The 27,061-nt window shown below is 46.5% G+C and overlaps 2 protein-coding genes across 2 annotated transcripts in view; one reads left to right on the top strand and one right to left on the bottom strand.

Moving 5' to 3' along the window:
• TAF5 (TATA-box binding protein associated factor 5) overlaps positions 1–4,680 on the bottom strand; it is a 275,231-nt gene extending 270,551 nt beyond the window's left edge. Inside the window, exon 1 of the mRNA XM_078643693.1 lies at positions 4,169–4,680. Coding sequence (XP_078499819.1) covers positions 4,169–4,592 — 424 coding nt within the window. The 5' untranslated portion in view covers positions 4,593–4,680. The remainder of the gene's footprint in view (positions 1–4,168) is intronic.
• A 170-nt stretch (positions 4,681–4,850) lies between these two features.
• Positions 4,851–27,061, top strand: part of PCGF6 (polycomb group ring finger 6) — a 287,484-nt gene continuing 265,273 nt past the window's right edge. The window contains exons 1-2 of the mRNA XM_078643692.1: positions 4,851–5,216; positions 17,876–17,975. Of these exons, the coding sequence (XP_078499818.1) occupies positions 5,037–5,216; positions 17,876–17,975 (280 nt within the window). The 5' untranslated portion in view covers positions 4,851–5,036. The remainder of the gene's footprint in view (positions 5,217–17,875; positions 17,976–27,061) is intronic.

Raw genomic sequence — 27,061 nt, 5'->3', positions numbered from 1 at the left:
GATGATGGTGGATGCGGTGGATGTGATGATGGTGGATGCGGTGGTGGTGGATGCGGTGGTGGTGGATGGGGTGGGTGGTGGTTGGAGTGGATGTGGTGGTGGATGCGGTGGTGGTGGATGTGGTGGATGTGGTGGTGGATGTGGCGGTGGATGTGGCGGTGGATGTGGCGGTGGTGGTGGTGGATGGGATGGTGGCTGTGGTGGTGGTGGTGGATGCGGTGGATGTGGTGGATGCGGTGGATGTGGTGGATGCGGTGATGGTGGATGCGGTGATGGTGGATGCGGTGATGGATGCGGTGGTAGTTTTAGTGGATGTGGTGGTGGATGTAGTGGTGGTGGGTGTGGTGGTTGCGGTGGTGGTGGATGCGGTGGTGGTGGATGCGGTGGATGTGGTGATGGTGGTAGTGGATGTGGTGGTGGGTGTGGTGGTGGATGCGGTGGTGGTGGATGCGGTGGTGGTGGATGCGGTGGTGGTGGATGTGGCGGTGGATGTGGATGTGGTGGTGGTGGTGGATGAGGTGGTGGTGGTGGATGAGGTGGTGGTGGTGGTGGTGGATGCAGTGAATGTGGTGGTGATGTGGTGGTGGTGGATGCGGTGGTGGTGGAGGATGTGGTAGTGGTGGTGGATGTGGCGGTGGTTGATGTGGTGGATGTGGCGGTGGTTGATGTGGTGGATGTGGCGGTGGATGTCATGCTGGAGGTGGTGGTGGATGCGGTGGTGGTGGATGCAGTGATGGTGGATGCGGTGGTGGTGGTGGATGCGGTGGTGGTTGTAGTGGATGTGGTGGTGGATGTAGTGGTGGCGGGTGTGGATGTAGTGGTGGTGGTGGTGGTGGATGCGGTGGTGGTGGTGGATGCGGTGGTGGTGGATGTGGTGGTGGTGGTGGATGTGGAGGTGGATGTGGAGGTGATGGTGGATGTGATGGTGGATGTGATGGTGGATGTGATGGTGGATGCGGTGGTGGATGCGGTGGTGGATGCGGTGGTGGATGCGGTGGTGGATGCGGTGGTGGATGTGTGCCTAGAAGCGCCATACCTCCCATCATATAGGTCAACATGTTGCTGCGAATGGTGATAAATAGCACGTTCTAGTCTGCTCTACCTGCATGTATGGTTCATCCCATTGAATTTTTCATTAATATATGTTTTATTTTTTTTAAAAACGATTAAACCAAGACCAGGGTGCAATGTGTTAAATGTGCATAACGGCACAATCACATTACAGAGGCCATGTGACTTTTAGAGACACGTTTCCCTGTGTAACAGTCCTTGCAATGTGCAATCTGAGACAGAAAACTATTTTTCCCATGTCAATTCTGCTGTACCGTTGTAAAAAAATGGACTTTGACACTGTAGTCATAAATGTGTGAAGGTAGCGCGTTTTAAGTTCCGCTCTTTCAAAAAATGTGTATTATGGAACCAAATGTATTTCACTGCAACGACAGACAACGGGTCGATCTATCGACAGACAATAGTATGTAATTGACGTGGGTAAACGTGGCTGGTCGTCGCCTTTTTTACATGCATCTCCATGTAGAATTAAGAAAATGATATCACCTGGGAGGCACACCACTCTCCAACCGAGGATTACATACGTTCAGACCATCTGGTAGAAGGCGCTATATAAATGCAGCAAATCACCAAACCTTCCTCAAAGCACACGGGAAGCATTTCAGGCTCTTGCTGGGCAACATAAAGAGCACGAGCTGTTCGCCCATCCCCCTTCAAGCAGGACGCCCATCCCCCTTCAAGCAGGACTAGCGACCAGAGCCTCCCTCGAGGCGCTTTACTTTACACTCACAGCTCAAGAACACGATGGAATGTATTCAGATAAGATGCTCGGGTGGTGATAGGCAGATGCATCACACCTCGCACCGCCGGGCATTGTGACTCATAATCACAAAATAAAAGCAGACGGAGGGCATTGCTGTGGGGAGGGGGGAGGAGAAATGCGACATGGCGGGCAGGGGAGGGGGCGGAGCGTGTTAAGCAGCAGGGGCCTTTGAAGTGAAGCTAAGCTTCACTTCAAAGGTGTGGGAGGAGTGCGGCTGAGGGAACAGACGGCGATTTGGTGATGTGCACGCGCATTTTAGGTCAATGCGCAAGCGTATTGACCTAAAAGCCACGGGCACCGCACCAAATCGCCAAGTTGGGTACAGTCTGTTTAAGCCCCTATAGAGCTTCGCCAGCTAGGCGCATGCGCCCAGCAGGCGAGCCCTAAAAGAGACTTTCCCAGTATGAAATCAAGATCAAACAAGAAAATGTGAGCGTGACGAGAAGGATTACGCCATGGGAAGAGTTTTGACCTTTGCAAAAAATTTGATCAAGAAGGGAGGTGTTAAAAAAGAAAACCACAACAGCAGTAATACCAGCCCGAGTGGAAACTTCAGAATCAGACATGACGGAAAATGAGCAATCGGAGGAGGACATAGCAGGTCCATCTGGGAGACAGCAGAAGACCCCTTTTCAGGAGGAATTCAACATAATCCGCCAGTCACGGCTGAGGGGAGGAAAGAGCAAACCCCCGGAAAGAGAAGAAAAACTAGAAGGGTTGGCTGGAAGAGGAGGGCAAAAAGCAACCAAACACCGAGGGTAACACGGAGCAAGAGGGAAGGCAGATGGTAGATGGGGTAGACCAACTGACCATAGTTAATCTAACGCCTAAAGACCTGACCACCATGGAAGAATCAGTCTTAAAACTGGGACTAACATTTTGCCCACATAATCGTTTAGAGTATACACTAACCAGGATTGATTTGTTTAAATTGGTTCGCAAGCTCAAATTGCATAAGTATTTCAAATTAAAGCCAATGATAAGGGAGGCTAGACACCTTAAAACAAAAAACAAGGATACGACCTGCTGGCAGTCAATGATTTAACTACCTTAGAGGTGTTGGAGGAATTGCGCCAAGAAGGCACTACAGAGGAATTGCAAATGGCAACAACCCCGACACAAAGAATTAGGTGCTCGGATGTAGAACAAGAAGCACCAGAAAGAAGATTTAAACCACCTACACAATTTCTACCTTAGATGCCACTGGACGCAATAGACACCTTTTCGGAAGCGATCATTAAAGACATAGTAAAATTTAGAGAGAACAAGAAATCCTCCAAAGTAAAAAACAACTTAACTCAAGCACAGAAAGCTGCAGTAAACAATATTCAGAAAGACATCAGTGACTTATAAACCCTCAGACAAAGGGGGCAACATTGACCTGATACCTCGTGAACAATATGTGAGCGAAGCTTTGAGATAGTTGAAAAATCAAGACTGTTATGAATTAACAACGAAAGAAGTATATCAAAACAGCATCTTACAAATGCATACCTTAATAAAATTTAGAATGTGGGAGATGTTACGGTGCGGAGAGGCTGTGCTGTACTGCTCTCCACCAGAAGGTCTAATTTGACACTTCAAATAAAGCATCTCCAAATCATATTTGCATTCTTGCCATTCTTTCAACACTACAAGGGGCACTGTGATATGATTAAAATAAAACATGACACAAAGTAAATGGGCGACGTGTTCAATATGTACAAGTATCATCAGAACCTACATGACCCTTGTACTCCCAACCTATACTGAACATGAGTTATGCATCTACAGGCATGCCAAAAAAAGGTCAAGAGGTAGTTATCAAACCTTTTTATACAGAGTGAGTTGAATGATACTGGAGATTATCCACTTAAAGAATAGTGGCAACGGAGATTATCCGGGACTCCTGGGAGCTGGGATCAAATGTCACATATGCACCAATGCTCAGTGGTGACTACCTAACCCAATTCCGCAGAAAGGATACTGTTTTGGGAAGTCACCCATCACTTCTGGCTTATCTATATCAGTTAGGGTAATTGGAGGGCCTTTCCCATATAACTGTTACCCTCTCGTCACTTATGGAATTTTGGGGGGTGGTTCAGCAGCTCCCGCATACCTACTTCCAGGCAGAGTGTATGCATTCAACATAGCACCGAGCAAATCCTCGCCACCGGTTTGGTGGGACAACTGCGCTCGGAGTTCTTTAAACTCTAAACGAACACTTTAGGGTGCAATTATAACAAAACAATATTCACGATGCACTTGAGAAGGCTGATGAATAATGTACGTGGAAGAGAACTCTACAGGAACAGGGACTCTTGCTGTGTGCAGCAGTTTGGATAACACACTCACCTTTGACAGGTGGTGGTGTTGGCACAATGGTCCCACCAGCTTCGCCACCCGAAACAGAGCTCGGTGAGCCGGCCGGAAGGTTCAGTTCGCGGAGAAGAGTCCTCTCGGCCTCTCGCAGGTTGCTCTTCTTCAGAAACTCCAGCACAGTACGCAGGGTTTCAGGGTCCGGGTGTTCCGGACCAGAGGGTACGTTGTCGGGAGTTTGCTTTTCACCCACTCCAGCGACCTCTGCGCCTCCCTCGGGTACAGCATCTTCGCCGCCTGTGACCTCTGGTTTTACATCTGGCTCAAAGACAGCATTCACTGGCACCGGGGAAGGTGGTGGGGGAGGCCCCGCAGCCCCGGCTGCGGCAGCAGCGGCTGCCGCCGCCACAACCTCCTGCTGCTCCTCCGGCAGCGCCGCCATGGTCCACTCTACCGGCATGCCGCGCGTTTCAAACACTGAACCGCGCAACACACAGTTGAAGTCTCAGGTGTTTTTTTTTTGTGTCACCATCTTAGCTGTGGGTGAAGCCGTTAGCATCCAATGGGAAAAGGAAGCGAGGTTTAGGCGTAGTCCTCAAACACCGTTTTCATTGGCCTAGCTGTAACATTTTAAGGGGGCGGGGGGAGGGGGCATAGTCTGACAAAACAGAAAAAGGACTATTTCCGTCAGAAAGCAAAAAGGGACAAGTGCAATGTGTTTTGTTAAACTGAAACCTCTTACTACAGTTCGTTCTTCCCCACGTGATAGTTATCGCTCAACTTGTCTAATTGTCTACAGTGTAGACTCTGAGTGATAACTACATCTCTGGGTGTAGTTTTTCGGAGAGGTTAGAGCTGTGTTTTGCTGCCGTTTGGGTGGGAAATACAAGCGTTACAAGTGGAAATGGAGTCAGTAGAAGCGGATTCTGTGCTCTCAGGCTCAATGGGAGAAGAAGAAGAAGAGGAGGATATGGGTTCTCCTGAGGTCATTGATACCGTTTTCCAGTTCGAGGGGTTGGAGTCAAGCGAGGAGGAGGAGGCAGAAGTCGAGGAGGTCCATCAGCGGGGGGCACCTGAGGAGGAGGTAGGCATAGCATTCCTGTTTACATTTCGATACCAACATGAGGATGACACCTGTGCAATGTTGTGGACTATCAGCTTGTGGCAGACTTAAAGGCGGCTTTATAGAAGGGCGATGGGCAATTACATTCTGGGAAGTTTCTGAACATTTTGGGAACAATTGTTTAATTTAAAGCAAGCAGCGCCAGTAACATTGGTCAAAAATATAACATAGCTAGCTAGATAACCTTCATTGTGAAGGGTCTCATCCAAAAATATGCTTTGAAATGTGTACAATAACACACAGGGCTGCCCTTTCTATGTGTTCTAACTTTAGAAGTTAATAGAGCTTTGGTGCAAGATAATGTTTCTATTCCGACCTGGTGTAAGATTCCTTTGGAAAGGTAGTTGCTGTTTTTAGTGATGTCAGTGATATAATTAAATTAATATTTGTCAGTGTTCTAATAATGATGTTATTTAATGTTCATGTCATTACTTTAATAACCAACGTGGTTAAGTGTTTTGACAGTTATTATGTGAGAAAAACACACTGCGTTGTTTGATGAAAAGGTAGTATTCCCTAGCTCTTTATTAAGGTTTGTCCGAAATAAATGTACAATTAGCGTGAATCTTTTCAGTAAAGCACTCTCACTTTCAAAGATATGGTTACATGATTCTTGCATTCATGTAACAGAAAACTTTTGGAATCATATTCCAGAAGTTCCCTTTTTATTTCGCTTTATTTTCAGCCCATATAAATTGTTATATATTTGAATTGCATAAGTACAAGTAACTTAATATTTCAGGCTCTGCTTTAAAAACTGAGATTGTGTAGTGGAATACTAAAATTTCGGAGATATATTAAAGTGACATTGGGATAACATAAGAAATGGGTTTTATTAATGTTTTCCAGCTGTAACTATGTTACTGTCTGTACCATCCAGGAAATGAAGAAGTCAGGGATTCTTTGTTAAGATTAAATAGACTTTATTTGAAGTCTATGTAAGTAAATTAAAGGACCCACAGCAGAGGCAGGATCACTCAGTATGAAGACAGAAGTAGAATGAATCACGAGAGGATTCTAGAGTAGAAGGATAGGATAGAAAAGAATGGAAATAGAAGAAATGTGAAGAGTAGAATATTACACTGTCTGTGGCTCCCAGCACATTTCATAACTGGCGCAAGCACCACCAAGCGAGTCTGCTCTGGAAACATGAAGGCTTCATGATTTAACTCGTTGGGGAAAAGCCACCTTTGTTCTGAAATGACAGAAGATACATAATTTGGTAGAATTGGCAGTACTCAAAGTGCCGATTAATGGAGTTTCACTGACTGCTTTCTGCAAATCATGCTCCAGTCATTGCAGTATTTAATTTTCAGAAGTGCCGTGCACATGCACCTATAAACATCAGTTCTTCTTTCAGCTTTTCTTTGAAGAGGTGGGACTTACGCTTTTCCTTACATGTGACAAACATTAGTATTTGACCCTGTCATTTTTTAAAAAAATATTTCTTTTTATTAAAACAAGGCATCAAGAAATACATTGGCGCATAGTACAGATGAGGGTCGTTCACAAATTCAACATATGGTACCAAAAATATTAGCGAGGGGGGGTATGGAGCACAGATGTCAAGCAGATTCACATGTAAGGGTCATGGGGAAAGAGGAGTTTCAAGACAACAGTTGCAGGTGGTATACGAATAAATTGTGGCATCCTATTGTCAAGTGGATAGGGTCGTAATTTGAAGTAAATCATGGATATAAACTAATGTACTTCATTTTCCCTCCTCTTATAGGAGTATAATGTTATTTGTTAGTTCACTAATGATGAATGTTTTCAAGTTGTATGTAATGTGCATAATTTTTCTCATAACCTAAGTACATTTTGAAGTTTGTCGCTTTTTCTTCTTTTTTTTTCTATCTCCTTCTATGATTGATTTCTCATGTGTCTGTCTACTGACATAAACTTCAATAAAAAAAAAATATATATATATATATATATATATATTCCCTCTGTACTGATTCCAAGGACCCCAAACCCTGTTCCACTTTCGAGGGTGACCCCTCGCCAGATAAACAGTTTTTTCACTGAACATACACCAATCCATACTTTCTTTCCATCCTTTTATCGTAGGCGGCCTTGCAGAATCCCACTGCTGTGCAATGTTCCGCTTAGCTATCATGGCCCCTAGAGTGACCCATCGAGTTTGTGCAGCGTTCAGGTCTGTAGGCTCCCAAATATTCAATAGACATCTCCTAGCTTACGGCAAAAGAGTCACACCCATTACTTCCTGCATATCATTATGGACTATCCCCCAGTAATCTATCATATATCGACATTCCCACAGGATATGAAGAACGTTCCCAACTGACCACATCCACGCTTACACATGCCTTCCTCCGTTAAACCCATTCTCATCAGACGTGGACCCGTGACATAAACCCTGTGCAGTATTTTCAACTGGACGATCCTCAATCTCGCCGAAATCGCAACTTCCTTAGGGGAAGAAACTGCGGATTGCCAATCTTCATCGTCAATTTCAATACCCTCCTGCATCCACTTGTTCCTTAAATCTGCTAAAAGATCCACTCTGTGATTTATCATTTTTTTTATAAATGAGAGAAATGGTGCTATCAGGCAGATGCCCATCCAATATTCGGTCTTCCAAGGGGGACGCCTCTGTTATCTCTTCCCCCTCGGGGAATACCGACCTCAATGCATGCCTCACTTGCGCATAGCGAAAATACTCCGTCCCACTCAGCTCATATTCAGTTTGTAATTCAGCAAATGACTTAACCCTTCCCTTCGCCCAAACATCGCCCACAAGAGTAATCCCTATCAAGTCCCATTTGTCAAAACCCTTTTATTCCATAACCTGTCCAACCTATCCGATCCAAATAAAGGGGTAGCCAAAGTCAAATGTTTTTTCCATCCCAATGAACAAGTAACATCGTGCCATATACGTACCGCCACTCTAGTCGGCCCGTCAAACTTTTCTCTATAAATCTGGTATACAGCGCTCTGTTATAATTACCACCAGGGAGCAGCCATTTATCCATTGCATAACCCGGATCCGTATTGGACCCGTAAGTACCATGGTTTATAGCTCCCAACTGTGATGCCCAGTAGTATCTCTTAATATCAGGGAGGGCAATTCCTCTGTCGTACCATGGGAGCATCAACTTAGCTAACGCTATACGTGATCTGCCTTCCCAAAGCAGACTACGCTGCAATCCCTCCACTTCTCGAAAGTAACTAGCTGGTACCTCATCCAAAGTGTTCTGGAGGGCATAAAGAAAACGGGGTAAAGACATCATTTTAAAATGGGCCGCCCGTCCTAGCAGCGACAGCGTAAGTTTCTTCCAGCCAACTACATCGCTTTTCAGCCGAGCCAGTGGAGGGAGAATGCTTTTATCATATCGAACTGTGGGATCCATTGAAATATAAATCCCGAGATATTTGAACCCATCCCTAGCGGTCTGAATAGGACAGTTACGAGGCAGGATGGGAACATCACCACACAATACGTAAAGATAGGATTTTGTCCAGTTTATTGTCAATCCCGAATTCCTACCATAAGAGGCCAAAACATCGCAGACCACGTTAAGGGATTTCCTGGGAGAAGTCAGATAAAGTAATATGTCATCAGCATATAAAGAGATCCGATCTTCAAACTGCGGGGACCAACGAATACCCTTGATCGAGGGCTCCCAACGGATCCAGGCCGCAAGAGGCTCAAGAGCCAGCGAGAACAGAGGGGGAGATTGTGGACACCCCTGTCTAGTGCCCCGCCCAAGACAAAATAGCGCAGAGACATGATTGTTCACAACAACCTGCGCAAGAGGCTCGGTATATAATAGACGCACCCAGCTAATGAGCTCAGGACCAAAACCAAATTTAGCCAAAACAGCCCACAGATATGGCCATTCCACCGTTTTGAAGGCCATAGTCGCGTCTAGTGACGCTATTATGGCCGGTTCTCGCAAGGTATGCGCCTTGGCTAGAACCCCGTGCAATCGCCTTAGGTTCCAAGCCGTATTCCTATGCGTAATAAATCCAGATTGATCGGGATGTACCAGTTCACTAATAACCTTGATCAACCTATTGGACAACACTTTAGCCAATATCTTGGGTTCCGAATTCAGCAATGAAATCGGCCTGTACGAAGCGCAATTGGATCTCTGATTCCCCTCTTTAGGTATCACCACTATCAAAGCCACTTTCTGGTCTTGGGGCAACACCCCACGTTCTCGAGCTTCCAAAAACATGTCTCTCCGATGGGGGGCAATCATGTCCGGTCTAAGCTTGTACAACTCAATCGGGAGACCATTGCGACCCATTGCTTTCCCAGAATTCAAAGAGCGCACCGCCAAAGCAATCCCATCCGCAGTAAGCTTACTATCCATGAGGTCGCGATCCTCCTCAGTCAAACATGGAAGTTGAATATCCCTCAGTAATAGGCACGAATCTTCCTCCGGCCTATCTGAGACGGAGGTGTAAATGTTACGAAAATAATCAGCAAAACTATCTACTATCCCTTGTGGGTCATTTATATAATTCCCCTCCTTCGTCTCAATCTCGGGAACTACCCGGTCTGCTTTATCCTTCCTGTCCAACCAAGCAATCAGTTTACCGGCCTTGTCCCCCACATCATATAAACGCCCTTGCTGCTCTCGGCTCAGGGCTCTCTCACTATCAGTGACTAGCGTCCTGTACTCAAGCTGCTTAAGTTGCAAAACATGCAATCTAGCACGGATCACCTCCTGCTCTATTTCCATTTCAATATTTGCTATTTCCGATTCAACTCTCACCACTTCTTCCTCTTTCTGTTTTTTAAATCCCGAAATCAGGGACAAGGCTTGACCTCTAATCACTGTCTTAAAGGCCTCCCACTGCGAGATCGACGAGGAAACCGAACCCTCATTTTCCTGAAAATAGTGTTCCAACGCTTTTAATAATTCCTTGCGAATCTTAGGATTACGCAAGTACCAAGGATTAATGGAGGCAATTCTACCACTCGAACCTAAGGTCATTTCAAATCTGATCCAGCGTGGCGAGTGATCCGAAATACCTCTAGACAGATGCTTTACTTCAGTAATATACGACGCCTGGGCCGCCAGTACTAGACCGTAATCGATGCGAGAGAGACTACCAAGAGCACCGGAGTGGAAGGTATACTGTCGCTGATTAGGATGGAACAATCTCCAGCTATCTACCAGACCCAGAGCCTCCAGGAAGTCAGGAAGCCATCTTTGTGCCCGTCCCACATCACGGGGCGGAGACCTGTCCATGGTGTCGGCGACTACAGCATTGAAGTCCCCACCCAGAATCAACAACCCTCTGGGAAGATCTAAAACAATCTTCCCCAATTCAGTATAGGTAGTGGTTTGCAGACCCGGGGGGACATAAATCGAGACCAAGGAGAGAGTATATCCCTCCCAACGTCCTGACACCGCTATATATCGACCCCTCTCATCTGCGATGATGGAGTCAACTACAAACGGGAGAGAATTTCTAAGGAGGATCCCAACCCCCCGGGACCCCGAAGTAAATCCAGCATGTGCTACCAGCCGATAGCCCCTTCTATGCATCGCCTTACATGCATTCCCTACCAGATGAGTCTCCTGAAGTAGAACTACATCCGGGGAGTGTCTTTTGAGAAATTGCAGGACCACACTGCATTTGATTTTATCCCCCAGCCCATTCACATTCCAACTTAATACTCGCAACCCCCTACCCCTCATCATAAGAACATAAAAAAGGCCCAACCCTCCTCCAATCCCTGCCCCATCAATAAGCAATCTTGGAATACAATGGCTTGCAAAAACACAAAAAACACAAAAACAAAACAAAAAATTAACATCTTTGACGAAGAGGTCCGCAGCCTGTCCCTCCGCCTTGTCCGGCTCACCAATAATACGTACGTTGTTCCTCCGGGCTCGCCCTTCAAAATCCTCCAGTCTATGGATAGTCAGGTCATTCGAGGCCGTCAGAGTCCGAACTTCCGATTGTAATTCTGTTAAATCATTCGTAAGGAGAGCCGTCTTAACCCCTTCCATGCTGCCGCGATTCTGCTCCTGTGCTGAAGATTTCAGCGCGGGTGCGGACGTGACGGCCTCCAGCCGTCATCAGCACACGAGCACTGTAGTGCACGACGGCTGGGGGCCGTCATCCGCATGCAAGGGGTTAATATCCAGTGATTTCACTCTCTCACTCGTCTTCGTGAGGTCTGTCCGAATCAGATTTACCTCAATAGACACAGTGTCCAGTTTATGCGCCAGAGTCTCCATCTTCTGTCCGAGAGAGGACTTGATCCCATCAATGGAGACCATAACGTCTTGTAATGTCGGCTACGCTTCCAGGACAGAGGTTTCTTTTAGGCCTTCTTGTGATTTTCCCAGTCCACTCGGCGACCCTCTCGTTTGCGCATACCGGTCCATGTTGTTAGATTGGGTATACCTTCCCCCTCCAACGGCTTTCGATTGTCGTTTATCCCCCTCCGGCTTGGTCGCCATTTTGGGACAATCCAATGTTCGTCGTCCAGCTCGGGGCGACAGTGCTCGATAGTCGTTGTAGTTAGACCGGTATCAAGCCCCTTGCTGTCAACTCTTTAGGATAGCGTGCTAGCCCTCTGTAGTTCCGTACTATCCAGTAATCGGCAAGGAGCACAGGCCGCGGCGCCGTCACTGGCGCGACACGCAGCCAAAGTCCTCGATTTCGATTCCTGAGGTCTGCTGTCTGTTGAAGTGTCCTCATAGCATAGGACCACTGTCGCCTACCAGGGTCTCAGATGATCTGGAGTGGACCCAAGCGGGGTCGCCGAGAGTTCCAGGCGAAATCGAAAGTGAAACCAAATGAAATTGCGAGGCCGGGCCAGTTACTTCCGGTACCAAAAGCCGTTGTTGTTGCACTACCACTCGGGCACAGTGCCAACTCAAGCACGGGACGTCCGAAAGAAACAGGCCTCAAACTTTCCGATTCTGCAACTCTGGTTTCCGGGGAACGTTCGGGACACGGTTTTCAGTTTCCGATACTCCTTCGGTTCCGCTGCAGGAAGCACTCCATAGTAAACAGGATAAACGACAGGATATATACGGGGGGCTACGAGGGTCTCGGGAGCCCTAAGCTCACGCGGCCATCTTGGATGCGCGCAAAGCTCCTCCTCCGACCCTGTCATTTTTGCACATTAAAATAAGTACACATTTTATGCCATGAACCTTTAAAATAGTTTTTCATATTTTAGCGAACATATATAAAGTAACACAGTCTGGTAGCTGGTGCCCTGGAAATGATGCTCATACATTAGTAAATTAGCAACTTGTTTGCACTCACTTGAGCCTCAAAGCTGAAGTACTCATTAATACAGTAGCAAGTTCAAAAAAGCCTGTGAGCTCAACAAATATTTGGTGTTCGCGGCATACATCAAGATGTAATTTGTCATCCATGATATCTTGAATGATGTCATGAGCAAGGCACGGGGTGGAGGAAGCTGGATTTCTGATTGTGTACCTCACCATAACTCACAAATATCAGAAGTTTGTCTGCTTTGAATGATAACTGTAAGAAATTAGATTATTATTTGGGGTAGGCGGCCTCCCACTTCAAGGGCTAATCACAACCCTTGTCAGAATGAACCCTCCAAGTTACTAAATTAACCTGAGGTGAACCACCTAGTTGCTATGACACAAATCAGGGCAATGTGTAAAGTTATTTATGTAGTACCAGAACAATAGTAAAGTCAAAATACAAAACAGTAAAAAATCCTGAACCAAATTAGAAAAATAAAGTACAATTTAATAAAATGACACCTAATTGATAAAAATCCAATAAGGAGAACTAGAGAGATGATTATTTAAAAAAGGTTTAAGTAGGAATAGTGCCAAAAAACTCTAGGTGTCATGAATAGTCTGTGGTTATGGTAAACCGGGACCGAGGTAAGATTTAAGGCTGTCCTCGATGGAGTGCTGATATGATACACCAGCCAGGTAAATCCTGGTCAAAGATTTTACCTTCTGACTTAGTCCTTTAAGTGCCAATCTACCACAGGAATATACTTCTGAAGGACCCTAGGACCTCAAAGGAGGCACTTTGAATTTCACCGGGTGTCGAAGACCAACAGCAGGGCCTAGTCTAGGTCCAGTTGCCACTCGTCAGCTCAATACGTCCTTGAAAAGGCAGCTTGTTGTCTCTCTATAGCTACACAGGAGGTCAGACAATTGGCCCTTCGAGGACACTTCTTTGTCCTGGGTGCAAGAGGGGCAGGTCCAGCCCTTCAGGGTTCCTATCAGATCACAGACAGCAAGTCAAGTTCTCTTCTGATCTTCTGCATGTCACAAAGTGTTCTGAAGAGAGTGCATAGGGATTCTTCATTTATACCAGGCACAGGCTAAAGTGTGGACATGTCTCCTGACCCCTCCCTAGCTAATGTGGTAACATTTCCCAGGCTCTGCCCTACCTACTTTAGCAATAGTTCATGTTTGTATTACATCAGATTTTGGGCCTGTTTGCAGTATCCAGGAAATTTCAAGATGGTGAAAGTCTTAGGCCACACTAAACGTGGACGCTGGGGGTGGGTGTGAGGAGTGTATTATTGTAACACTGGTGTCCTCCCACATTTAACAACAAAATCCAATTTTAAGCAGAATTATAACCCAAATCAGTCTAGAGACAGAAGTCTGGTAGAACAAAAGCAGGGTCCTTCAGGAACCTGACTGGGAATCCACAATAATTGTCTTGTTATCCCATCTTCCCCCTTTCAAGTGCGCCCCAAGTGTTACATGTGAATCAACTCCGTGCTGTCTATTGGAGGCCCACAGCCTCCTTTGCATATGCTGTTGGGCTCTGAAGAGTCATTTATGCCCATCCAGGTCCACCTGTTGTGTGATCTTTGAAGGCATTTCAAAACTATTTCACACCTATTCAAGCTGAGCACAGGCTTAGAGCTGCTGGCTGTGGCTTATGATCATTATCATCCAGGCAGTTCAGGCAGGTAAATGATAACTTTTTAAAAAAAGTAATTTTTTCTTAATATTTATAACAAATCTGACTTCACCATTGAAATGAATGTTTAATAACTATTAAAATATTAGTGGCTTAATTCTGTTTCAGGCTGGTCTCATTCCAGAGATCTAGTATTTGTATTTTTATTTGTACTCTAGTTTTCTACATATGACGGCTAGGTCAGGCACAGTGAAAATAGCTTTTAAGGCCTGTCATCCTAGGGACACAGTAATATTCATGTTCTACATGCCTCACTTTTAAGTACCATGCACCCTACCTTGTAGGCTACACAGCTTACTTAGGAGTGACTTACTATTATTTAAAATTGAGTTTTATACCTGTCGAAAAGAATTATTTTAACAGTATGCAGTGCAGCAACAGGCAGTCTTCACAGGTAGGCCAAAAGCCATGTTTTCTTTGCCACTCTCATGGATGGCATATTAGGTGCTGGAGTCTAGTAGTGGCACTTAACTTCCAGACCCAGGGTACGCTTTGTACACAATATGCTAGGGACTTCTAGGCGAGTTAAATATACCATTTAGAAATTGGTCAATTTAACCATGTTTAAGGAAGAGCACAGGCATTTTACTACTAGTTAGTAGGGGAAAAGTTCTAAAACCTGCAGAACAGGGCAAACATATCTGGGGACATTACACTAAAGATGGTCATTTCCTACAATGACTTAAAGGCCTTTTAATTGTAGTGTTTTTACTGAACCTTCTTGGGCATTTCTTGACAGTACAGCTGTCTGCATGCTGTATGGTTACCAATAGTTTAATGTCTAAATAGTTCAAGATATACAAAGAGGGATCTCTGTCTCTTCCTAGAGGAGTATTTATCGCTCATGCAGTTAGGTATTTGGTGTATCATTCTGCCTCCAATGCCTGTCTTGCAGTGAATGAGGAACTATTTTACTTCCCAAAAGTACACTGAAACATCATAATTAAAGACTTTATCTCATAGAGACCAACCAATTATATTAAATATTTTCACTGCAGCACATTTATATGATGTTTTAGTAGGGACTCAGAATGATAGCCAAATATGTGTGCTTGGCATTGATGATTTTATAGTGTGAGATTTTTTGATCTGAGTAAATAACTATAACTCACATATGTCAGTGGCACATATATCCTGAAAATGTCCCAAAAGTGCAGCCCACATTTCATTACTGAAACCATATGATTTTCATTTCATAAAAGTGCAGTATAGCGGAAATTTATTTGTGAGTGTATTGTGTTGTCTTTCACTCAGTTGTGTTCATTGTACTATTACGTAGAGGATTAATATGTAGTTCTGTCGTGTTGTTGCTTTGTTTTTGTGCGGTGTTCGGTTATTGCTGACGTTTTTTATGTGGGTTAATTATTGTTTCATTAGAAAGTGCCTAGTTACTAGCAGTGAGACATCTACTTTAAATGAACCCTTTCAAACTCACACAATTGTTTTGGACTGCACGTATCTCAGAAAAACACTGAACTGAGTGAATAGCTCTAGCTTTAGCAACAAAGCAACTTTTGTTTTGTAACCCACATGCAATATGTAAAAAAATAAAAACATTAAAAAAGTGGGTTAATATATAAATATACATGATAGCTCACTAGCACGGACACCAACAGGCACTCCTTTTTAGGTAGTTGTCTACTTATGAGCAGGTAATGTCATTGTCAAATGTCATTGCTCACCCTGCAAGATAGCCAAATAATAATATGTGCTGACCATTTCTCTATGCTGTGCTGGCCAGAAGCAACATGTGAATGGCGTATGAACAGATTTATGAGTGCAGAGAGCTATCCAAAGCTCCTCTGTGTATAAAAGTATGTATTTTTATAAATAGTTTTTTTGTTCTTAAATGAGGTTTAAAATGAGTCAAGTGTGAGTGAAGTTCTATGTACATGGCAAGTTTGGGGTACTTTTTGTTGTGAAAAAATGTCTGCCGGCTTTAAATATGAAATGCTGCTTTTAGATTGGCCCAAAATAACTTATGCTTTCTTTTGCACTTCTGCAAATGAATTTGGGAAGGATTTGAACTGCCAGCACCTGCCAAAATTGAAGCATATTCGTCAGATAGCACGTAGCACCTGGCAAATTTGAAGCATATTCCTCAGATCGCACGTAAGCAGAAACAAAACTGCATTTATTGGGAGCTTTTTATATTCCCACTTACTGCTACTTTGCACATCATAAATAACTGAAGAGAGATGGCTCAAGGAGAAACATTTGTTTGACTCCTTAACCTCTGTTCAGAAAATGCAAACTGCAATAGGTAACTGCGAGACCGAAAGCATCATTAAGGCTACAATCTTACCACCCCACATCCTCATCTTTGGCAAAGGTTACAGTGAAACAGCGTCTGGGTCCATTAATGTATCTATTCCAGTAGATTAACAGATGTAAACTTCATATTTTAATTCAGTGGGCAGCACATTCCATCAGTATATGTACTTACTGAGGGCCGACCCTTCCAGAATCTCAGTGCTAGGTAAAGAGTAGTTCTTATGCATTCTTGTATTCTGTAAACTTTGTTTTGACATAGTTGCCTTCAGTGCAACTAAATAAAATGAAAATCAGATTACAGTGGTCTCTAAAAACTAAGCATATGGGTTCAACATGATATCCACATCAGGTAATCTTTTGTCACATTCTCTTTTTCAGTAGTTTAATAAGCTAAACATTCAGAATATTCTGTTTGTAAAGAGAGCTCCATTTGTGTTCATTATTGATATTGCTGTTTTGCCGCAAGTCTCTCCACAGGTAACATTGCACTTACTGATTTCCAAAATCCTAATTTCTTTTGCCATTTATAGCTACATTTGCTTCTACTGTTTCATGTAACTTGTGTACAGCTCTTTTTTCTAGAGGGATGTTTTATAAATAAATTGATTGAAATACAAATATTCTGTTGACAATGTTTTGAGCAGTTACTGGCATCCAAATACTGTAATGCGTAAAGTGGTACAGACTAAATACTATAGTCTGGTACTAGTATCTACAGCATCTACCGGCAACAAGGCATACTTTGCATATCGTGCTGTTTGTGATCCAAATGACCTTAAGTTCTGTTGAATTGTGATTGATTGATATTGCTGTTGGTCAGAGTGCTATGTGGCATTGCAAGCTCCTGGTCGCTTCTGGTCCTTTTGCTTTTAGCTCTGTACGCTCTCCCACTATCTCTTCACACCAGCTTTCTAGGTACCCCAAGATTATCGCAATATAATCTACCAGCTCCTCACACTTTCCACATGCCCTATGATCCTCCCATCAGCGGCCCATGGGTCTCAAGTGCCTCGCATTATCTTCTTGCTATAGCTCCTCACATGTTCCACATGTCTGAAGCTTCTAAGACCAGCTGTCCGCGAGTTCCTGTCTCTTCATACTTTTGTGTGAAAACTTTGTGGATCTTTTGATGTAGTTGATTATTATACAGTAAAGAAGAGACACATGTCTCGCTAGTCCTAAAATTGAAATTCTAAGTACCATTTCTTATAATGTATGCTTGCTGATTTTTGTTTTCATTATTAATATATCATGTTTTGTAAATACGTTGCAGCAAGACAACATAAATGCACTTTATCTCAAAAAGTTATCATTCTCTACTTTAAAATGGAGCCCAGAGTCTATTGTACATTGTTCAATGGAGCCTAGCGGATACAATATGCATACTTTTATATGTTGTTTGTTTCCAGGACATGATTAACTTAGGAGAGTTGAAGCCATACATCTTATGCTCAATCTGCGAGGGCTACTTCATTGATGCCACAACTATAACAGAATGTCTTGACACATGTAAGTAGAGAGTGATGCATTTTGTTTCATTACACTAGCAATACCATAGTGATGCTTCTATTTTGTCTGTATTGATTTTGTTCAAAGTTGATTTCCATCTTTGAGCTTCTCTTTTGGCACACTTCATTAAGTTAGAAATGGCACCATCAAGAGACGGTTATCTAAACCCTGTCTCTTGACACAGTTGGTAAGAACATTTTGGGAGCATCTTGGTCCATAGTCACTCTGATGTCAAGCGCAGACCCACTGTTTTTGCCTGGTTAGCAATTAAGGAGCGCCAGTGCAGCCCTACTGCCTCTTTTTAAGAAGTATTAAGATCAATGGGTTAAAAGTTATAAAGCTACAGGTGGTCCTGTTGGGTAAGTACTACAGGGTATTGGTTCAGAACCTGATTATTTCTTTCACAATAAATGATGATGTTGTACTAGACTTTTATGAATGTACCACACCCCAGTAAGTTTTTATCAAAAAAATATATTCATCACAATCTATTGTACGCTGATGAACAATGTACAAGACCCCCTGACGAGACTCCGTGACACATGGGAAAAAGACCTGGGGCCATTCGACGAGGAGGAGTGGCAGGAAGCGATTCAGAGCCCCAAAGAAATTGCAATGTGCCCCCGCTTTAAAGTGATCCAACTCAAAATACTGCACCGCACATATTACCCGCGCACCAGCCTGTACTCATGGGCTAAGATCTCGGACGCAAGGTGCTCCAGGGATGTCAGGGGGAGGGAACCTTCCTACACATCTTATGGGAATGTCCTGAGATTGCACACTACTGGCACGAGGTAGTAGAGGTCATGTCCAGGGTGGTGGATATGACTGTTCCCCTAGATGCAAAGTGGCTACTATTGATGATTACAACTGACGCTGAGTGGTCCAGAGACCAGGGCCTGTGGCTGGCTCTTGCTGCAGGAGTGGCTAAAAGGAACATTCCCAGAAAGTGTGGGGCGTCTCTGCCTCCGACGCTGGAGGAGTGGAAGCGGGACCTCGACTGGTGCCAACGCGCAGAAGAAACGGTATATAAAAGTAGGTAGGCCATTAAGAAATGGGGGAAATCTGGGCGCTTTGGCGGAAATATAGAGGGTGGTCTTGAGATCCTGACTCAAGTTGAGGGTGTTGTCTGCCGCCTATTCTTCAGTGCATTGATTGTATCACTTCTGCACAATGGTGTCTGCCTGTGGTGTAACTTTGGCTATGTATACTGTGTCTGCAATTTTCCTGAGCTTTGTTAATACAAAAAAGAGAAGAAAAAAAAATTATATATATATATATATATATATATACACACACACAGGGTTTCACCGTCGTCGCAACCACACGTCCCGGGTGCCTCCTGTATGCGGTGGTGAACCGCGTTGCACAGCGAGTCCGGGAAAAATAGGTGTTTATTTCATTAACGATCCCCTCCCACCTCAACGCTGACAGACGCGTTTCGCTGCTCTGGCTTTGGGTGTGTGTGCTCCTGCTTGTGTCGGCCGACACAAATGTTGTCTCCTATCGTGAAACTATATATATATATATATATATATATATATATATATATATATATATATATATATATATATATATATATATATCCAACCAAAGCAGAGTCCCAAGTTAAGAAGTAAGCCTCGTGAAGGTAAAGTAAAACCCACTTTATTGGTGATGAACAGCCTGCCAGCAGGCTCATTCCAGGAAGCATAAGTGTCCAAAGTTTCAGACGCCAGACGCGTTTCAGGCGAAGTGCCTTTCATCAGTGGCGTTAGTTGGCAAATGCAGGCTGCAGGCGCTTACGGGAGAACACTCCGTCTTTCATCTCCCGCTCCGGTAGGCGTGGCCTCATATGAGGCATGCTGGGTGATGTAGTCTTCTCTCAATTATCCACAGTGGGCGCGCCTCCACGCCTGCATGTGAATCTGCCTAGTAAAATGTATCTTCCAGGGCTGTACCTGCCCCGCTTTGCGTGCTGTTCACCGGGGTACCGGAGCTTGCCTCCTCTGCATGATTACAGCTCCGCCTTCACTCCTTCATGGACAGCACTCAATGGATACCATCCAGGATCCGCCGTAGCGACAGGCTCGTTCTTGCGACCGGGAAGGCCGCTAATAAATCCAACCAAAGCAGAGTCCCAAGTTAAGAAGTAAGCCTCGTGAAGGTAAAGTAAAACCCACTTTATTGGTGATGAACAGCCTGCCAGCAGGCTCATTCCAGGAAGCATCAGTGTCCAAAGTTTCAGACGCCAGACGCGTTTCAGGCGAAGTGCCTTTCATCAGTGGCGTTAGTTGGCAAATGCAGGCTGCAGGCGCTTACGGGAGAACACTCCGTCTTTCATCTCCCGCTCCGGTAGGCGTGGCCTCATATGAGGCATGCTGGGTGATGTAGTCTTCTCTCAATTATCCACAGTGGGCGCGCCTCCACGCCTGCATGTGAAATCTGCCTAGTAAAATGTATCTTCATGGGCTGTACCTGCCCCGCTTTGCGTGCTGTTCACCGGGGTACCGGAGCTTGCCTCCTCTGCATGATTACAGCTCCGCCTTCACTCCTTCATGGACAGCACTCAATGGATACCATCCAGGATCCGCCGTAGCGACAGGCTCGTTCTTGCGACCGGGAAGGCCGCTAATAAATCCAACCAAAGCAGAGTCCCAAGTTAAGAAGTAAGCCTCGTGAAGGTAAAGTAAAACCCACTTTATTGGTGATGAACAGCCTGCCAGCAGGCTCATTCCAGGAAGCATAAGTGTCCAACGTTTCAGACGCCAGACGCGTTTCAGGCGAAGTGCCTTTCATCAGTGGCGTTAGTTGGCAAATGCAGGCTGCAGGCGCTTACGGGAGAACACTCCGTCTTTCATCTCCCGCTCCGGTAGGCGTGGCCTCATATGAGGCATGCTGGGTGATGTAGTCTTCTCTCAATTATCCACAGTGGGCGCGCCTCCACGCCTGCATGTGAAATCTGCCTAGTAAAATGTATCTTCCAGGGCTGTACCTGCCCCGCTTTGCGTGCTGTTCACCGGGGTACCGGAGCTTGCCTCCTCTGCATGATTACAGCTCCGCCTTCACTCCTTTATGGACAGCACTCAATGGATACCATCCAGGATCCGCCGTAGCGACAGGCTCGTTCTTGCGACCGGGAAGGCCGCTAATAAATCCAACCAAAGCAGAGTCCCAAGTTAAGAAGTAAGCCTCGTGAAGGTAAAGTAAAACCCACTTTATTGGTGATGAACAGCCTGCCAGCAGGCTCATTCCAGGAAGCATAAGTGTCCAAAGTTTCAGACGCCAGAGCGTTTCAGGCGAAGTGCCTTTCATCAGTGGCGTTAGTTGGCAAATGCAGGCTGCAGGCGCTTACGGGAGAACACTCCGTCTTTCATCTCCCGCTCCGGTAGGCGTGGCCTCATATGAGGCATGCTGGGTGATGTAGTCTTCTCTCAATTATCCACAGTGGGCGCGCCTCCACGCCTGCATGTGAAATCTGCCTAGTAAAATGTATCTTCCAGGGCTGTACCTGTCCCGCTTTGCGTGCTGTTCACCGGGGTACCGGAGCTTGCCTCCTCTGCATGATTACAGCTCCGCCTTCACTCCTTCATGGACAGCACTCAATGGATACCATCCAGGATCCGCCGTAGCGACAGGCTCGTTCTTGCGACCGGGAAGGCCGCTAATAAATCCAACCAAAGCAGAGTCCCAAGTTAAGAAGTAAGCCTCGTGAAGGTAAAGTAAAACCCACTTTATTGGTGATGAACAGCCTGCCAGCAGGCTCATTCCAGGAAGCATAAGTGTCCAAAGTTTCAGACGCCAGACGCGTTTCAGGCGAAGTGCCTTTCATCAGTGGCATTAGTTGGCAAATGCAGGCTGCAGGCGCTTACGGGAGAACACTCCGTCTTTCATCTCCCGCTCCGGTAGGCGTGGCCTCATATGAGGCATGCTGGGTGGTGTAGTCTTCTCTCAATTATCCACAGTGGGCGCGCCTCCACGCCTGCATGTGAAATCTGCCTAGTAAAATGTATCTTCCAGGGCTGTACCTGCCCCGCTTTGCGTGCTGTTCACCGGGGTACCGGAGCTTGCCTCCTCTGCATGATTACAGCTCCGCCTTCACTCCTTCATGGACAGCACTCAATGGATACCATCCAGGATCCGCCGTAGCGACAGGCTCGTTCTTGCGACCGGGAAGGCCGCTAATAAATCCAACCAAAGCAGAGTCCCAAGTTAAGAAGTAAGCCTCGTGAAGGTAAAGTAAAACCCACTTTATTGGTGATGAACAGCCTACCAGCAGGCTCATTCCTCATTGCTCATTCCAGGAAGCATAAGTGTCCAAAGTTTCAGACGCCAGACGCGTTTGGACCTTCACGAGGCTTACTTCTTAACTTGGGACTCTGCTTTGGTTGGATTTATTAGCGGCCTTCCCGGTCGCAAGAACGAGCCTGTCGCTACGGCGGATCCTGGATGGTATCCATTGAGTGCTGTCCATGAAGGAGTGAAGGCGGAGCTGTAATCATGCAGAGGAGGCAAGCTCCGGTACCCCGGTGAACAGCACGCAAAGCGGGGCAGGTACAGCCCTGGAAGATACATTTTACTAGGCAGATTTTACACGCAGGCGTGGAGGCGCGCCCACTGTGGATAATTGAGAGAAGACTACATCACCCAGCATGCCTCATATGAGGCCACGCCTACCGGAGCGGGAGATGAAAGACGGAGTGTTCTCCCGTAAGCGCCTGCAGCCTGCATTTGCCAACTAACACCACTGATGAAAGGCACTTCGCCTGAAACGCGTCTGGCGTCTGAAACTTTGGACACTTATGCTTCCTGGAATGAGCCTGCTGGCAGGCTGTTCATCACCAATAAAGTGGGTTTTACTTTACCTTCACGAGGCTTACTTCTTAACTTGGGACTCTGCTTTGGTTGGATATATATATATATATATATATATATATATATATATATATATATATATATATATATATAACCGGCTATTTCGGGTAGGCTAAGGCTGATGCCAAAGCCAGGCAGAAACCACCATTCCAGTCAGGGCAAGGAAGTCACACGCCAAGATAACCCCTGCTCGCCCTCTAGGTAGCATGGCGCGGGCAGTCTAGGCTAAACTCGGAGGCGATGTGTAAAGCATTTGCGTCAGCGCACGACAGCAACAACATTCTAGGCACACCACAAAAGAGACTCCACACAAGGTTATATTAAAATAACTTTTGTATTGTCAAAACATATCAGATAGAAATCACACATGTACATTGTGCCAACTGGCACGGCAATATTCACAAGGGATTATTTACAAGACAGGGCCACATGGGCCACTGTCTGAATCAACACTTTGCAGATATAGAAATACTTGTCAGAAATTAGAATAAAAGTATATAAACTTCACTGTAACACAAAGTAACAGTTATAGATCACATCCAGTAACTACTGGGGACCGGTAAGTACCACCTACGCAACCCTAAACCCCTTAGGAGACTGTCACGCAGGGGACCAGGACCTCATTAGGACCACCTGTACTAAAAAGAACCACCTAAGTATCACACAGCATTTAGGGGTCTAAGAAAGAACACATTACCCATGATGTATGAAACACATTCAGAGGAGTAGTAAAGGAAAACCACCTAAGTATCACACAGCGTTTAGGGGTCTAAGAAAGAACACATTACCCATGATGCATAAATATACATTCAGAGGAGTAGTCAAGAAAAACACATAATGCATAAACCTACACATTCAGCGGTGTTAAGAATAAAGCACATGATGCAATAAAATTACATTCAGAGGTACCAGAATAATACAGTAGCGCAATAGTCACATGATGTCTAAAAACATTCAGAGGTGCAGGAATAAGACATGATGCAAGAATTCACATTCAGAGGTGCAAGAACCATACAATTGCGCAAAACCTACATAAGCCACCACCTGTGGCAGTCCCTAGGCCAGCTGGCCTTGTTGGGGCTAGAACGCCCTGAGTCTCAATGTCAGGGGCCTAAACGATGCAGGGGCCCACTACTTGCTGGGCCCCTGGGAACACTCACAAGGGCCTAAACGGTGCAGCTGGCACTAAGTGCTGCGCAGCTGTGAAGGCCTGGCACCACGGTGCCCTCGCTGTCCCACACAGGGACTCTCAACTGAAATTGCGCCTAAACGGTGCAGCTGCCCACTAATTGCTGGACAGCTGGAGAATCATCAAAACTGCGCCAGGGCCCTCACTGGCCCTCAGGTGCAAACTGCGCCGAAGGTTGGAGCCACACAGGCTCTGAAAACACTGGTCAAACGTTGGAGCCACACAGGCTCTAAAAACAATAGGCACACGTTGGAGCCACACAGGCTCTAAAAACACTACAACTACCCTTGGGGCGCCTCGAGGGCTCCAGCCAACGTTGGGGCGACCCACTGCCATCCGGGGCCGCCCTAGATGCCCCCAAAGTCGATCATGCCCCTACGAGCCTAGCAGGCTCTCAGAACCACTGTGGGGTCCGTGGAGCCAAACAGGCTCTTAAGCAAAATATGGCCCCTCTGGGCTCCGCTGAGCTCACACACGTTGGGGCGACCCACTGCCAACCGGGGCCGCCCTGCCTCTGTGCCAAAGTCCAGTATGCCCCTTGAGCCTCTCTGGGCTCACCAACCGTTGGGGCGACCCACTGCCATCTGGGGCCGCCCTTCTCGCGCCAACTATGCCCCCCTGGATGGAGGGCAGGGCACGGGCCATCAAGAGAGCCTCCGGGGCTCTCTACACATCGCGGGAAGCAGAGAGGAGCGGCCCGCTGCCTCGATCAGACGCGGCCGTCCGCAGAGCTCCCCGCCTACCCCCAGCCCTCCAAGCACTCACCGGGCTGGTCGAGGGGGCTCTGCCTCACACGCGGCTTCCTCCGCTGGGCTCCCCTTTGCCGGCGCGGCTCTCTCGGCTCTCGGGCACATCTCCGGTCTCCCTCCACCGCATGGGAGACCGGCACCGACAACCTGCTTCTTTCTCTCGGGGCTCCCTCCCGGTCACGGGAGCCCCGCAGCAGCCGCCGCCGCCATCTTCCGCCCTTCCTTCCTTCTTCTTCCCGCCGACTGCGGGGGCGGGACTTCCGGCCGGCCGCGACAGGATTGGCCGGCCGGCCGACCACTTCCGGGTCGCTGCGGGCAGCGCAGCGGCCCTCCTCTTTAGGCAGGCAGGCGGGGAACCACGATCCGAGGGGTGGCACCCTCGCTACGAACAGCACCCCCATCAAAGTTGAAGCGCTATTAAGCGCTTGGGGCCAAGTAGCGCTGGGAAGACAAATAAAGCACTCTCCCGCGCTTGGGCAATAAAGCGCTCCAAAGCGCTAGAAAAATAGGCAAAGCGCTCCTAAGCGCTAGAACCCAGGCAGAGCGCTCCCAGGCGCTCAGGGGGAGGCTCAGCGCCTCCAGGCACTAGGAATACAGTTCCAGCGCTCTCCCCACGAGAATGCAGCTCCTCCATGCTGCCAAGGGTCCCAGAGCTTCCCAGGGGTAAAGCCAAGTCTCCCCCTCAGCCCAGGCAGGGCGGAGGGGTCCCCCAGGAGTCCAGGCATCCAGGGGCTGGGCAGCGCCCACCCCTGATAGATTCAAGTCCAGCTAACAAGAACAAGACAAGAACATTTTGGAAGGGGCAGAGCCCCTTCTTATACACAGAAAAGGCTTTGAAGTCATTTGAAGTCTTTGTGTGAGGGAGCCCTAAGCTCTTGGTGTATCTGGTTTCCCTCTCCTGTCAGCCTCAGGTCAGAGGTGACAGGGGGCCATCAGGAGGGAGAGCCATCAAGGGTGGGCCCACAGGCACAGCCTGGCTCCACCAGACGCTCTTTCCACTCCTCCCTAACAGCAGATGGGGGCCTTTCATCTATGGCTGACTCAGACCCCCTCCTCCAGACAGTCCATCTACCAGCAGGCCCCGGCATCCAGGGCCAGGCCCATCAGCCAATCACGTGCCAGCAGACTCACGACACAAATATGCCAACTTCTAAAAGTGGCGCTTCTAGACTACACACAGCCATGCCGCATACACCATTCTGCAGCATTCATTCTCACGAGTTCATACATATCAAACTCGCCCCTGCACTCCCCACGCATCAGGAATCTACCATGGGCATACATATTTCCCATTCATTCCTATGGGAGGGCAGGGCGCTCACCATCCATACACAGAAAGCACACGCACTTTACACTGTACCACAGTGAAAAAGTGCGCAGAGGCCTAAAATCACCAACCCAGGTTCAAAAAACAGGCTAGGAAAAAGCAAAAAGTCACGGGGTGAACCTGCACCAAGGACCGGGTCCAACAATATATATATATATATTTCCATTATATTATTTCGTCTGTTTTTCGATTTTTCTTGCCAATTGTGTAAACAATTTCATACAAAAAGATAATTATAATAAGAGCTGTCTGACAAAGAAAACAAAATAACAAATACACAGACAATTCAATAGGTGACTGTAGTGTCATATAGTGCAAATGGGTGACCTTTCAAATTCAATCAATAAGCAAGACAATAACATAAATTCTCCGTCCTTTTCAGGTTTTTAGGTGTCGCCTAGCGTTGCAGCACATGCGCTGCTCGCTCGGCGAGACATATTGTGAGAGATTTCAGATGGGGACTTGAAGCCCCACCCATCATTTTCATTGGGTTACGTCAGCGTTTATGCTAAACGCTGGCTTCCCATTTAAAAGGATGCTTTTTGGTCACTGCTCTTTCTCCCTTTTGGACGGCCCTTCGGACTGGGTTGTCTGCTTCACGGCTGTCGTGAAGCACTTTCTTATCTTTAGGGTGGGCACCTGTTTCTAAATAGCATGGCCTTAGCACGGCCATGCTAATTAGAAACAGATGTCCCCCCCTAAAGATAAGAAAGTCTGCAGGCACTACTGTGTTTTTTTCTTCTTCAGTGTTCCTAATGGCCGAAAGGCGTGTGTTTGTCTAGAGCTCCCAGAATCTTTAAGACGACACTGGTATTTCCTCCCCCTTTCGTTCCGTCTTTCTGTCCTCACTCTCTTGTTCTTTTTCCTCACACCTTTGCCCCTTACATTCTAAACTGTAAAATGCAGGTTATGCACAGATTTTTGCAGCAAATGCTCAAACCACTCAGATATATGTGTTTATTTGATA

Source organism: Lissotriton helveticus, chromosome 5_1, assembly GCF_964261635.1.
Source record: "Lissotriton helveticus chromosome 5_1, aLisHel1.1, whole genome shotgun sequence".
NCBI classification, from domain to species: Eukaryota; Metazoa; Chordata; class Amphibia; order Caudata; family Salamandridae; genus Lissotriton; species Lissotriton helveticus.
Note: the sequence above shows the minus strand (reverse complement) of the source record. Positions and strands in the feature narration are given on the sequence as shown.